Source organism: Lissotriton helveticus, chromosome 6 (assembly GCF_964261635.1).
Source record: "Lissotriton helveticus chromosome 6, aLisHel1.1, whole genome shotgun sequence".
NCBI classification, from domain to species: Eukaryota; Metazoa; Chordata; class Amphibia; order Caudata; family Salamandridae; genus Lissotriton; species Lissotriton helveticus.
In genome coordinates this window covers 998,383,013-998,398,541 of record NC_136067.1, presented here as the reverse complement: position 1 = coordinate 998,398,541, position 15,529 = coordinate 998,383,013, and the positions used below count along the sequence as shown (strand labels likewise).

Here is a 15,529-nt window from a genome sequence, read left to right as displayed (position 1 = left end):
CTAGGCTAAAATAGTACTGGGGGGCAGAGGCACAAGCATGCTTAAACTCCAAAATGTTTGGTAAAAAATACGCACTCTGTTTAAACTGTATCGTACAGCGGTCGGCACGAGAAATACTGAAGAATCATTTTAAATGACGTTATTGTTATTTAATGTTTTTTTGCTTTGTTTTTGCAGATGTTGCCAATGGGACCAGTACAGGGGCATACAGACCACCTCCAAGAACGAAAGAAGTAGTGATCAATGGGCAGACGGTGAAACTCAAGTACTGTTTCACCTGCAAAATCTTCCGGCCTCCCCGGGCCTCTCATTGCAGTCTTTGTGATAACTGCGTTGGTGAGTAGAAGAAACTTGATTTTTTTTCTAGAGTGGAAAATAATTATTTACAAAATCCATTCACGGCATGGCTTATAAAATTAACAATAGCAAATTATGTATCCTAACATTAAGATCAGTAGCTGGTTATACGGACAATTGAAAACTTTAAATATTTGTGACTTTTAAAAATGTCTTTGCAATTCTCTTCATTGACATTTAACCCTCAAAGTCCTGCATCCAAACAGCGTCATCTCTGGTACCTGCATAACCATGGGCAGGTACAATCTACAGGCAGGGGCGCAGCTTGGGGGGGGGCGGCAGGGGGATTTGGCGGGGGGGGGGTTAAATCCCCCTAAAAATATATTCTGTAGTAATAGTTGGGTACAAGTGCTTTCAGTCGGGTATGGTGATGTTTTTGTCGGATTTCAACCTGGATTTTTTCACCCATACAGACAAAAGCACACACATACACATTCTCTCTCTCATCTCTTCCCTAAACCTTGGTTAGTTTGAAAACAAATTTCTTTTAAGTCCCACTTACAATCCACACTCCTCTGTCTTTCCACTACCAGGAAGTTCTATACTTTCGAAATAGCCTTTGCTTTGCGTGTAAACGCAATATGGTGGCAGTCTTTGACCATTTTGGAATGGTATTTTTTTATACTTCCATGCCGTCTACCACGATACGTCACACCGCTACTATCACGGAAATATAAAAAATACACTTCTATGAAACATCGCTGCCGTTATTGGCTTTCTCAGTGCTTGTACACTTTTAAAAGCATCCTTCAGTAGCAAACAGAATTAGGATGAGCATTGGATGGCAGGAGGGTGAAGGGCGGTGTGGAGGCAGTGACAGGCAGGGGAGGGAAGAGAGAAACCGGGCAATGGAGAAAGACTGTAACACCAAGCCACAGCAGTGCTCAATGTCTCTGAGGGACAAAAAAGATGACATGGGGATAGAAAGAAAAAAAGAGAGGATGAGGTGGGAGAAAGGGGGAAAGAGCATAAAAGCATGATTCATCAAGGGAGAAAGAGAGAACAAGCATTTACAATGCAATGGTTTCGCCTTTGGAAAAGTTTGAGCTATTGGCATTGTAAATGACAAAATTTGTATTTATGTGTTGGTTTTGAAAACAGATAAATAAAATGGCATTGTCATTTACATTGCCATTAGCTTAATCTCTCGCAAATGGCAACAGCATGGCAGGATTTTCCGTTTCTGCTCTTAAGGTCAACACCAGGTACCTTAGCCCAAAGGCGAGTGTCGTGGACAAAGTTGTGTCACAGAAGGCAGACATTTAGTCTGACCAAAACGGAATACAACACTGACTGTATGCTCCATCTGTGCCTACAGTAATCCTCTAACTGTTCCATATTCACAGACCTCATCTGTGAGAAATCTAACACCAACAAAGCCATTAAGCTTTTCTACTCGGCCCTATGAGCGTACAGCTGTTCCCCCACTCTCCTCCTGGCGAGCAGGGCACGGAGAGCCCCCGCCCACACCCTCGAACACCCCGTCCTACAGATAGCGAGCCCCGGGAGTCTCTGACCGCCCACACGGCCACTTGTTATCTGCTGACCTTTCAGCGTCAAGATACCCATCTGGGTGAACGAGCACTTTACACAAATACATGTTATATTTGGAGACCCACCCAACTTTACATCCATTTTAAAGCCCTGGCTGACGTGTAGTATCGTCAGTCAATGTTAGTACTTTGCATATGGGGATTTTTAAATTCATACCCCACTTTATGTACCTTTTTCAACGAAAATCGCCATCAGGGTGGAAACTTTGTGTCATTAAACAAACCTGACTTTAGCCAGCGTCAGATCCCAGTAAAGTGTGGAGGGGGGCGGGGTCGAAATAAAAAAACATCAAATCATGTGTCTCCTATTGTGACTTAGGGCCATATATTCGCCATTACATACTACACCATGAAAAAGTAATATTACACGTCCTAGATGGACGCTAGCTCACTGATTGGTCTTGTAATCCTATTCAATCAGCTCACATTTGCTGGTTTTGTGCACTTCTGGTCGCAAGCGCAGAGAGAATATTCACACGCATTAGAACAAAATTTCATATAGGAAATACCAACCCCAATAAAATGACGTACTCACACGTTACCCGAGCCTCTGAGAGGATGACGACCAAAGGGAAACAGGAGAGAAAGCCAAAGCAGCGGACGCCGAGGAACCTCATCCTCGGAGCTAGGAAGCGAACTTGGCGGGTCAAGGTATCAGCGGGAGGGGGGGCGGGGACGGGCACACGGACAGCGGGAGGGGGGGCAGGAACGGGCACACGGACAGCGGGAGGGGGGCGGGAACGGACACTGAGAGGATGACGACCAAAGGGAAACAGGAGAGAAAGCCAAAGCAGCGGACACCGAGGAACCTCATCCTCTGAGCTAGGAAGCGAACTTGGCGGGTCAAGGTATCAGCGGGAGGGGGGGCGGGGACGGGCACACGGACAGCGGGAGGGGGGGCAGGAACGGGCACACGGACAGCGGGAGGGAGGCGGGAACGGACACTGAGAGGATGACGACCAAAGGGAAACAGGAGAGAAAGCCAAAGCAGCGGACGCCGAGGAACCTCATCCTCGGAGCTAGGAAGCGAACTTGGCGGGTCAAGGTATCAGCGGGAGGGAGGGCGGGGGCGGGCACACGGACAGCGGGGGGGGCAGGAACGGGCACACGGACAGCGGGAGGGGGGGCGGGAACGGAGAGCGGGACATCGCGCAACCCACCCCTGCAAAGGACACTTCCGAAATGGTGGAAAACAAAGCTGTAAAAAAAATAATAAACACCGCCCACCGCCGCATGACGATCGCAAGGGGGCGGGATGAGTAAAAATGACCGGAACGCCCACGAATCTGCTCCGGCCATGACAGACAGATCTCTGTTCCAATGGCTAGCCTCCATTTATGGAGCTAGCCAATGGAACAGAGGGGCGAGACATGAGTACACATCTCTAGACATAAGCTTTCGCCTTGCGCGAAAAGTCTGCTGCGCAGCCTTTCGGCGAGGCGAAACCTAAAAAGGAGCAGGAAACCAACCTCTGTGGAGTGCTAAAACATAATTGATGTTTGAAAAAAAAGAAAATAGCTACCTGACGCCAGGAGTAGAAGGATACAACTCATCTCATTAAAAACATAAATGTCCTAGGGGTGGTCTAAGATAAGCATAGGGAGGAAAGGCACTCAGTCAGGAGCATCTGTGGCAAAGCCACAAAAAAGGGAATAGCAAAATATGAAGCATGACTGAGGCAAATTTAATTTTTGTTGTAAGAATAAGAGTTTTGTAGAATATTTAAAATACTTTACAGAATGTATGCTAAAACCAGCTTGGCATTGCAGGTCATGTACTGCAGTGATAGAATTAAGCCGCTGGTGTCTACTAAACAAAAAAGTCAACATGTTTTGGCCTACAGTACAGTCGAAAATAGGGTCCAAAGCCTTCATGAGGACAGAAGTTCACAATACATAATGGCAGAAAACATAGCAGACATTAGTTACATTTAGTTACTACGTTCAAAATCTGAACAAAACAAGAATATTTTACAGTCATCATGAAATTTATCATAGTACTTATAACATGTTAGAGGCTACCCTACCATATGTTTGTTTCCAGTTATTATTGGTATTGTGCAATACTAATCATATTTACATGTGGCTGTAAAAATTACATCCCTTGCACTGTTAATATATATTTTTTATAATTGAGTAGCATATTTAGGTGTTACTCTTTTTGTATTTTTGCAGTGGTTTATAGAAACACACTTTGATGCATCTGTCTTAACAGAAAATGCTAACATTGTTAGTTGTGTCCAAGGATTACAATACACAATCAATCAAAGATAACTTTATTTCGCCAACCAAAGTGATGGCATAAAAAGTATTCTAAAACATTTACACTAATACAACAAGCTAAGATTACAAGTTTTACACATAATACACATTAAAAAATGAAAACTCATATATGCACACAATTAGTTACACTGTTCATATCTTTAATCCATAGGTTAGATGGCAGATTGGGAAGTTGCTCTTCTCTTCTTTAAAGCAGACAGAAAAAAAGAGCCAATGAAAAACGTGTAAAAGTATCAGGTAATAAATGTAGATAAAAAAGGGCCACACAACACTGACTAAAATTCAGCTTACGCATTAGAGGGACAATGAACCTTTTTCAGTGTTCCCGATACAATTTACAGAAAAATAAAAAATGTAAATCATTCTGAAGAGATTGATCATCACATGTGCAAAGAGGCAGTTTAGAGATTACCTAGGTTTTAGCAGGAAGACCCAACATCAGGGAAATATAGTTTAACCGAAATCTCACCAATATGTATCTGTGTTGCAAGTTGGTAACAAGTGATAAATAGTAGGGGTGGACGGAATTTGCATAATCGCGTTACGCAAATCTCCGCGAAACAGTAAAAAATCTCTGCGAACACGTGGAATTGCTTGTTCGCGATGCTTTTTTACTGTTCGCAATCGCTGTGTACGTGCTTCGGGGGAAATATTGAGAACGCGAACAAGCAAAAAATTTTGCGAAGTCGCGGAACACAGAATTTTGGGCAATTTTGCGTTCTCCGCGGAACGCGAAATTACCCAAATTCCGCAAATTCCGCAAACGGGACGGAATTTAGCGCCCAGGCCTAATAAATAGCTTGCATTCACATCCATTGACATGATATTTGGGCTAGCGAGGAATGCTCTAACTGTTGTTAATCTAAGGTTAGAATTCTGGCTCCTTGTATGTAATCTAGACAGTAGATGATTTTTCAGATATTTTTTCGAGATAGACCTACATGACCATGGATCTACAAAAGAGATGATGTAACCCAGCTGCCTTAAGTACAGTTTCCACATAGTTTAGCCAGCTGATCTTTCTCACACCATCTAACTTCAAGACATCATTAATTATACCTCTAGTTAACGAGAGAGTTCCTTTCGCCAAACCGAATGCCACATTAGGATGTAAGGGACTCCCAGTTCTAAATGGCAATTAAAATTAGAACATGATTGTGGCAAGGAAACTAAGGCCCCCTTTAGGATGGCGGGTGGACTTTGCCCGCCCGCCACCCTTGTGGAAAACGGGACCGCCCGTGAGCTGAGCGGCGGTCCCGCACAGCATATTAGGATGCGCCCGCCACAGTGGTGGGCGCATCATGCATTTTTAACATTGTGGCGGTCGGTGCTCTCAGCACCGCCAGCCACAATGCTAAAAATGCATGTATGCATTTGCATACACTTAGCGGCAGGCACCGCGCGGTGCCTGCCGCATTGTGTATGCAAATGCAGGGAGGTACAACAGGTACCCCCATGTGCACCCCCACCCCCCCTTCACCATGGGGGCCCGCAGATGGCCCCTGAAGTGAAGACCGGCATTGCCGCCACGGAAAGGCATTTGTTTGAGCCCATCATAATATGGCTGGCAGTGTCTAATAGACACCGCCACCATATTAAATGTTTTCCGCCCCGCTCGCCTTGCGACCGGGCGGAAAAGCGGCGGACAGTCTTTCCGTCCGCCACGGTCTCCCCCGCCATCCTAATATGGCGGGGGGGAATTCAGGTGCGGATGGCGGGCACATTGCCCCCGCCAGGCTGGCGGTGGCTACTGCCAGCCTAGCGGGGGCAATCCGCCCGCCATCCTAATGGGCCCCTATCTTTTTCAAAAAAGTTTCTTCAATGCTTTGAAGTTTAGGGCAGTCCACAATGCCCCACACCGCTGCTCCATACGTGGCTGCAGATACACTTTTGGCCTCATAGATTTTCTTTAATACTTCAATGGCAATGGGTTTTGATCCAATCTTTTTTACAAATATAAAAAGAGCCCCGATGTTCTTTTCCATCTGTGAACCTCTGTCAGAGATCATACATTTTCAGTTACTTAGTTCCTCAAACATTATCCCTAAATAGTTAAAAGAATCTAAAACTCCCAGCTTGCCCCCTTCAGTATGGATATAAGGCTGTTTCCTCTGCTTTGCACCTGCCACTAAAACAAAGGACTTGGAGTAGTTGATTTTCATATCCAGACCATTCATGAATTTAGTTTACTCTGTTACAAGCCGATGCAGTGCATTACCAGTGCGAGCTAGAATCACCGTGTCATCCGCATAGAGAAGTAACAATACCTGCAAGGAATTAATATAAGCAACATCCGGCGTAATACCCACTAAAGCGGATTTAACAGCATTTAGTGTACAACGAAAATAGAAAGGGGGTGAGAACGCAGCCCTGCCTTACACCTCTAGTAATTTTAAAATGTCTAGTACACTCTCCATTCTTACCAAAGCGTATGGATGCTGAAGCCCCACTATACAAATCCTGAATTACGTGAATAATCTGCATATCAACCACCATTGCCTCCATGATCTGCCACAGCCTTGGGTGTGCCACGCAGTCAAAGGCTGCTGACAGATCCAAGGCAAGGTATAAGTGGCCGTTGTTAGCTGCCGTATATTTTACTATAATGAGATTCAAGTTCAGACACTGGTCCACCGTTCCTTTTCCTTTCTTAGAGCCATATTGGCACGGAATTATAATGTTCTTCTCCAGTGCCCATTCCTCGAGTCTATTTAAAAGCAGCTGACCCATTAATTTTGCAGTGGAGTTTATCAAAGATATAGGCCTGTAATTTTTCGGCGATGACCTTTAGAAATAGGGACGATTACGGTCTTCTTCCAAGAGGGGGGTGCGCCAGTTTGAGTAATTTTATTAAAAACTTTAGTTAAGGGGGCGTGGCTAGCAGCCGAGAATGGCGGCTGTGTGAAGCGGGAGCTCCCTGAGGCAACTCGGCCTTTAGCAAATCCGACATACTCATCCGTGTAATTCCCCACCCGAAGGAGCGGAAACAGGGTCTGGTGAAAGAGCGGCATCGTCCGGTCCTGCCCCGGCGCTCATCCGAGGCCGAGAACAGCATCGTTTTGCCCCGACATCGCTGGGCCTAGCCCGCCCCCCCCGACTGAGGTAACATTGGGAACGACCCGGCGCCACGTACGACTGGGGGGGCTCCTGGGCTGCCACCGGTGCACGGGCCGGCAGAATAACCCACGACAGCCTGAAGATAGAGCCGGAAGGTCTCGGCGACTGAGAAGCCGTGCCTGCGACCGGGCGGAGAGCGACGCCCTGCAAGACTGTGGGCCCTCCCCGGGGGAGGCAAGATCTCCTCGGGGCAATTAAGGAAAAGGTAGTACTGCAGTGCCTGACACGAAAGGGCCCCCTCACCCCCGGCGGGGACATATACGGCCACACGTGAAGCTAGACATCGGGGCTGCCTGCGAGTCCCCCCGGGGTCCCATCAAGAGCGGAGGCGGCGAGGAGGATTCTGAGAGACCAGCAGAGACAGTGAAGGTCACAGGGGTGGTGCTGGTCCGGGCCGGGCGGCGGCGTAGTGAGAAGCGCCCCGGACAGAAGATACCCCACGGAGCCGGCGTCTGCCACGGAACCTTGAGGGACCGCTGTGCCTGACACCGCCAGCAGAAGCCGGATCGAGCCCGGACTTTTGCATGCGGAGCGTACTGGAGTGGGGTGCGGCAGACAGGTAGACACTGCCAGGGCGCGCTTGAAGCCCTGACACGGCGCGACGCCGCAAATATCTACAAATAGTAGCACCATAGACAGCAAGCACCCAGGAAAACCATAAAGGCTATTGGCGGGCATAACTCACGAGGACACTTGCCATAGATGCTCTGCACGGCCGGTGGAGGGACGGCGGTGTATGGGGAGAGACGCAGTAGGTCGCTATCCACGACGAGTACCGGATTAAGAGTGCAAGGAGCCCCCTGTGAACGAGGTGCAGAGATATCCGGAGCGGAGGTTCCTCGTGACAGCTGGGTGCACGACGACCTACTCCCCCCTGAAACACGAAGAGCGGGAAGGGCCACCAGTGGAATAGTGGACAAGGCGATTGCTGGAACTGGGACAGTTATCCGAAAGCCACGAATCATGGCGGGCAGGGGATCAAGGAGCGGATCGACACAAGCCAAATTAGATAAATTTGCATATGGTCAACAGGGGCAGTCGCAAATGAATTGCCGAAACTCCACAGGTGCAAATCAGGAAGCAGACGGTACCAAGAAAGTCACGCTAGAAGACATCATGAAAACCCTCTCCGAAGTGCGAACAACAGTGGGCTCTATTTCCTCCGAAGTTACTCTGCTGCGAGCCGATTTTCAAAAAATGACGGAAAGAGTGTCACAGGTGGAGGTGGTTACAAAATCTCTTGTTGAGGACACTTCGGAACTGCAAATAGCTATGGAGCGTATGGAAAAGGTCACTCGACAGCTGCAGGACAAGCTGGACGACCAAGAAGGGCGTTCCCGAAGAAATAATGTACGCATCCTTGGCCTTCCAGAGACAGAAGGGAAACGGGCGATGGACCTCTACGTAGAAGATCTCATCAAAAATAAACTCCAGCCTAAAGGACTATCGCACTTCTTCTCCGTGGAAAGGGCGCACAGGGTGCCCGGAGGCGAACCCAAACCAGGAGCGGCGCCCAGGCCTGTGCTGGCTAGACTGTTCAATTTTAGGGACAGGGATGCGATTTTGCAAGCGGCAAGAGTCTCGCCGCCCATTAAACTCCAAAACTCGACCTTGGCATTCTTTCCAGATTACACGGCGGAAGTAGCCAGACGCCGGAAATCATTTACCGAGGTGAAAAAGGCGTTGCGAGACAGAGAACTGCCATATTCAATGTTGTTCCCTGCCAAATTGCGGATTGTAGCCAACGGGAAAACATGGTTCTTCGACAAGCCGGAGGTGGCACAGGACTGGCTTGGCGGCTGGAGACAGATAGGCCAACCTCGCCGGTCGCACAGGGATCGGCCGAACCAGCGTAACGGAGACCAAGCAGGCAAGCAGACCGACCAATCGACACAGCGTGAGAACTCAGTGGGATCAGAATCCGACGTGGAACAGAACCCAATTGACTCTGGTCAACCGGGCCATAGCTGAAGTTGGACCATGGGAGGGAGGGACCGGATGTGAGCGATGGAACTGGACCTGGTGAAGCGAAGTAAGGTGGGCAGAGCCGGTGCCTGTAGGGGACTCACCAACCCCCACGAGCAAGTAAAATAGTTTGGGATGGGTTAAAGCACTCTGCACAGTTGGGGAAGCGGGCGGGGGTTTGTCCGTGGCGCAGGGGAGCAGGGAGGGGGGCTGGAAGGGGAGTTACACAGTTATTGTTATTGTTAGCAGTCATCACTCACACCACAGGGTACACGAACGCACAGGGCGCTAAGCAATTCCCTCACGCCGTACCGAAGCGCTGGAACTACAGTCAGTCCTCACAAGGGCCGTTAGTAGTGGAGGTCGCCCTCCACACCGTACGATGCATGAATGGACTGGACAGCATGCTACTTCTACACCTCAACATTGCACAATCCATGTACATTAAGACCGTTACTATGATACACAGAGCACTACACTGGCGATCCAATGGCCCAACGATTACACACTACACCCACTGAGGGTGCACGTACGACCCTTGAGGTGCCCCCCCTGCGACTACTTACTTGGAACGTCAGAGGGTTGGGAGATAAAATAAAGCGGGGGTTGGTACTACAGGCAATCAAACGCCAAGGCCCTGACCTTATCCTACTTCAGGAGACGCACCTCACGGGACCAGCATGTAAGGCACTTGACAGACGTGGTTATGTCATGGCGACGCATGCAGACTTCACGTCTGGCTCCCGAGGGGTGGGGATACTAATGAAAAAAAAGTCACCCTTCATGGTAATACACCGCAAAACGGACGACCAGGGTCGTTTCGCGGCACTACATGGGCAGTGGGAGGGGAAGCCCCTCAACGTAGTTTCGGTTTACATCCCCCCGGCACTCCACTCTGTGGCATTACCTGCACTAGGCAGCTTCCTTTTAGACCTCCCAGATGGTGACACGATCATAGGGGGTGACCTCAATGCAATAATGGATCCCACACTAGACACATTTCCCACTAGAGAACGCCATAGAGGGACTCCGACTCTCCCAGGATTCCTAGAGGCACTGGGCATTATGGACGTGTGGCGTCACTTGCACCCCACGGAGGCACAATACACATACTACTCCGCCGTACATAATAGCTTAACCCGCATTGATTACTTTCTGTTTCTAGGGGCGGGAGTGGGAAAGTTAGACAAAATTGACATCCTGCCCAGAGGGATCTCTGATCACTCACCGGTGTCTCTGTCACTCACCACGAAAGAAAAGAGACGTACGAGAATTTATCCAATATACCCGAACTACCTCACCATCCCGAAAATCAGGAAGGAACTTCAGTTAGTGACCACACGCTATTTTGAAGAAAACACGGGGTCGGTGTCCTCTCCCTCGGTACTCTGGGAGGCATACAAAACGGTCCTGAGGGGGGGAGCAATGGCAGCAATAACGGGGCATAAAAGGGAATGCAGGAGGGACCTCACGGAGCTAGAACTGGCACTCCACGCCGCGAACGTCGCCCATATGGCAGACCCCTCACCGGAAACAACACACGAACTACAATTACGGCAGCAACAACATCGAGCCCATCTCACGGTGACAGTCCAGGGCCATATCACAGATACAGCCAACAGGGTATACGATGTTGGAGACAAAGCTGGAAAAATGCTAGCTTGGCTAGACAAGAGAGGGGGAGGTAATAAAGGTATACAGCGACTATACTCACACGACGGTCAATTGCAGACACACCCGGAAGACATCGTATGCACCTTGGCACGTCACTTTCAAGACATATACACCCCTGAGCGAGAGGTTACTGCTCAAGAGGCAACACTCGCACTTGAAAACATTGACATCCCCAAACTCGCTCCAGAGGCAATACAGGAATTAGAACTAGACCCGACAGAAGACGAAATTCAACTTGCGATTCAGGCACTGCACTCAGGAAAAGCGCTAGGCCCCAATGGCATACCGTTAGAGTGGTACAAATCGCGGGCAGAAACACTGAGTAAACCCCTGCGGAAAATGTATATGGAATGCCGGGACAAGGCAATACTGCCTTTGGACCAGCGCACAGCCACGATTGTGGCTATTCCAAAGCCGGGCAAACCCCTGTCCCAATGCTCCCCGTACCGCCCCATTTCCCTGATTAATGTGGAGGCTAAGGTACTAGCGAAACTGCTGGCCACCCGTTTAATACATCACCTACAGTCACTGATACACCCTGACCAGTCAGGCTTTATGCCTCACAGAAGTACGGCTCTGAATCTCAGGCGAATCCATGGGGTGCTGGCACGAGCGCACCTTATCCCAGAAAAGGCAGCTATTCTCTCCCTTGATGCCAAAATGGCTTTTGATCTGGTGGAATGGGAATATCTGTTTGCGGTGTTAAGACGTATGGACTTTGGCCCGAAATTTATAGCCTGGGTGAGATTACTTTACACTCAGCCGGTGGCGCAAGTAGTAGCGAATGGCCACATCTCGCAGACGTTCCCACTGGGTAGAGGGACTAGGCAGGGATGCCCGCTATCGCCCTTGCTCTTCGCTCTGGTGATAGGACCACTGGCAATCCTAATCAGAACTACACCATTGATAAAGGGGATCACATGGGAAGATGGATGGGAAGATAGACTATCCCTTTATGCAGATGACATGCTGATATATATGGTAGAGCCTGAAAGCGGAATCCCAGCGCTACTGGATCTATGTAACACACAAGGTAAAGCGTCAGGGTACACCCTGAACTGGTCCAAATCTGTGGTATACACATTACACGGTCCGGACCCGGTACTGGAAGAGAACTGCCCCCTGAAGTTAACACGAGACTCCTTTAAATACCTAGGCATTGTTATTGCGAACAGCGCAGCAGACTTTTTCGAAAAGAACTTAAAGCCACCCATGGAACGCCTGCGGGTGGATGTCAAGCATTGGGCCGCCTTGCCGCTGACCCTCCTAGGGCGCGCAGCACTCTATAAAATGATGGCACTCCCCAGGTTCCTCTATGTGTTGGAGAATACCCCATATCTGGTGGAACCGAAATACTTCAAGCAAATCGCGGCACTAGTCTCAAACCTGCTCTGGAGCAATGGCCCGGCGCGTATAGCTTACGACAAGTTGACAAGAAGCTGGTATGAAGGAGGCATAGCTCTGCCTAACATACAGCTATATTACTGGGCAGCACATCTTAAAACGATAAACCAATGGATACATGCTCCAAGGACCGACCCAGCGTACAAAGCTGACTGGTCACAACTGGGGTCGGAATGCATGCTTGCAGTACTATATAACAAGCCGCAGGTACGGAGACTACTGGGCCCGACGCACCACACTGCGACCCTGTGGCACGTTGCACAAAAACGACTAGGCTGGCAAGGAAAACTCACCAAACAGACACCACTATGGGACATAAAAGCACTGGGGTCCCTACGTTCCCGTAAGGGATTCACGCAGTGGGACTGTATAGGAATCTCCACAATCGGGGACCTATGGGACAAGGGCACGGTGATTGAGTTTCCGCACCTACAACAACAATATAGCCTGAGCCCGACCGAGATATTTAGGTATGTGCAGATAAGACACGCACTACTTCAAGCGATACCGGCGGGAACAGATGTACCAGAATCCTCGCCACTAGAGGACAGACTCTTAACTGACTTCATGCCACAGAGCGCTACTTCCCTCACATATAAAAAATTGATCAACAACCTGGGAGACCCAACAGAAAAGCTGAAAGATGGCTGGGTGGGGGAAATAGGTGAAGTTACTGAATCGGAGTGGAATGAGGCGCTGGCCTCCCCGAAAGAGGTCGGCATCTCAGCAAAATTCAGAGTGGTGCAACTGAAAATCTTACACCGTGTTTATTACACTAGGACCCTACTTCACAGAATACATCGGGCGCCACATCCCTTCCGTCTCCGGGGGTGTGGGGAGGAGGGGACACTATATCATACAATTTGGGAATGCACACATATACAAGAATTCTGGAGGCAGGTTATGCGTACCATCTCGCAAACGCTTAGGGTTTCAATTTTACCAGAACCTCGGAAATGCTTGTTAAATATTTGGGACCCTAATGACCTGAACAGGCATGGATTGACATGGGCTACCTTGGCCATGATGGTGGCTAAGCGAGACATTGCGCAAAAATGGGGAGCACCAGATTTGCCTACAGCTTCTAGGTGGGGTAACAACATGGACAAGCTGATGATTACCGAAAGAGCAGTCTACGTTATGAGGGCTTGCCCCCGCAAATGGAATAAGGTGTGGACAGCATGGAACACTTATAGAGGGGACATCTGTGAACCACTACCAGAAGAAGAGGACCTAGACTCTGAGGGGGAGGACGACTAGAGGGCGGGGAGGTGGTTACTGCAGTTGACCTGGCAGACGCAATGAAGTTCCAATGTGGATCCTACTTTGAAGCGGCGTGGGGGGTTGGGGATGGCTATGGACCAATGTCGAAGTTTCGAATGTACTCACTTAGGATGACTCTTTCTACTGTTTTAAAGGTTTCTTTTTATATTGCTGATGGTTCTAACACACGCACTGAAAGCTGAAGATTCTTAAGATTATGCGCAAAGACAGACGTTAGGATGTATAGTTAAAAGATTTCGCACACTCATGCGTTAGTCGCATAACATTCGTGAGACTAAATGGTGCTGGGCATAGTTTACAGCTGCATATATGTAAGAAGACGACGTATCACCATGAAAAGAATCTTATGATTGTAATATGTACTTACATCTTCAATAAAAAGTTTTTTAAAAAAACAAAAAACTTTAGTTAAAAGCGGGGCACGAAACTCTTGTTTATCTAAAAAGAGATCAATCTGGACACCGTCAGGTCCTGGCGCCTTCTCACGTTTACATTGATTAAGAGCATGTATCGTTTCTTGTAGTGTAAAGGAGACACTTATTCCTACATTATCAAATCCGGAGAAGGAGGGCTGAGTAATTACATCCTCTGTACTCCCAAATAAGCCTACAAAATGTGTAACCCAGTCCTCCTGGTTAACATGGGTATCTAGGGACATACTTGTTTCCTCTTTTAGGAAGGGAGCGTTAATCACAGACCAAAATGACTGTGAACTCTTTAATGTTGCAGCATTTTGTAAGTTTTCCCACCACTGATCCTTTAGAGCAGTTAGCCATACACTCCTGCATTTCTTATAGACCTGGCGTAAAGATGTAACCATAATTTGATTACGAGGCTTTGTCTTTAAAGCGATATGCAGATTTTTGAGTGATTTTTCACAGTCTTCATCAAACCAATTAAGTTTCTTACGGTGCTCATTACGTACAAAACAAATTAAGTTAGTCTTAACTTCCCCCAGTATCAGTTCAAAAGCAGTTACCATACCATCATCCGGAAAGGGATCTAAACATGTCTTTCTTTATCTCTGGCACACACTTAAAAAGTATTTTACCCAGAAACCTCACAGGATCAACTTTTTCTCATTTCAAAATGATCCCATTCTCCCTTACAATCACTGGAATAATAGGTAGATCACAATTTATAGACTGTACATCTATAGTTCATAAAATGTGTACTTTATGGACCCTTACTTACATTGAGACACACTTGTAGAGTCAATCTTGCTTTTTGCAGTAACTATTAGAGATGTTGGGGGCTGAGTCAGCTGATGATGGCGTGAGATCCTTTGAGTGCTTCTCTCTGGCTGCCCTAAAATTTGTTGATCTGTATGTGGTTCCATACTATAACTGCTTCATTTAAGCAATCACTGGTGCGGTGTGACCTGAGGAGCGATAAACGTGATGTCCGGGACAGTTGGAGGTTGCTTCAGAAGTAGTATCCTCCATGATGGCGACTGCACAGATCAGAGAACTGTATGCTTTCTGAGGTGTTCCAAGTAAGACGGGGCAGTGCAACCTAAATCACAAAGTCATCCTAGCGCTGCTAGTGGGTTACAGCTGCTCTGGTTGTACTGCCACTGAGATTTTGGAGTGGACGGAGAAGTCGCAATGTTACAAAGCCAGAGCAGCCAACATGAGAGGGCCACGCTTAACTGCAGAGAAAGGGAGATAGACCATGGCCACAGTGAAGAGGCGCAGCACTGAGCCCTCAACGTAGTGCGAAGGGACAGAACAAACACACTACTGGAACTCTCATGGGTGAATGATGAAGCGCCTCAGATGTTGAGGCCCTCACTGAACATTTTTGTTTTTTTCTCCCCTCCAGTTACATCTGATGTGTGCCTTTTGTGCCTAACAATGAATAAACACAGGGCATTTATGGACAAAGAATTTG

General features: G+C 48.2%; 1 protein-coding gene across 1 annotated transcript in view; it reads left to right on the top strand.

Annotated features, from left to right (window-relative positions):
• ZDHHC14 (zDHHC palmitoyltransferase 14) overlaps positions 1-15,529 on the top strand; it is a 718,799-nt gene that overhangs the window by 571,114 nt on the left and 132,156 nt on the right. The window contains exon 3 of the mRNA XM_078648637.1: positions 178-336. Within this exon, the coding sequence (XP_078504763.1) occupies positions 178-336 (159 nt within the window). The remainder of the gene's footprint in view (positions 1-177; positions 337-15,529) is intronic.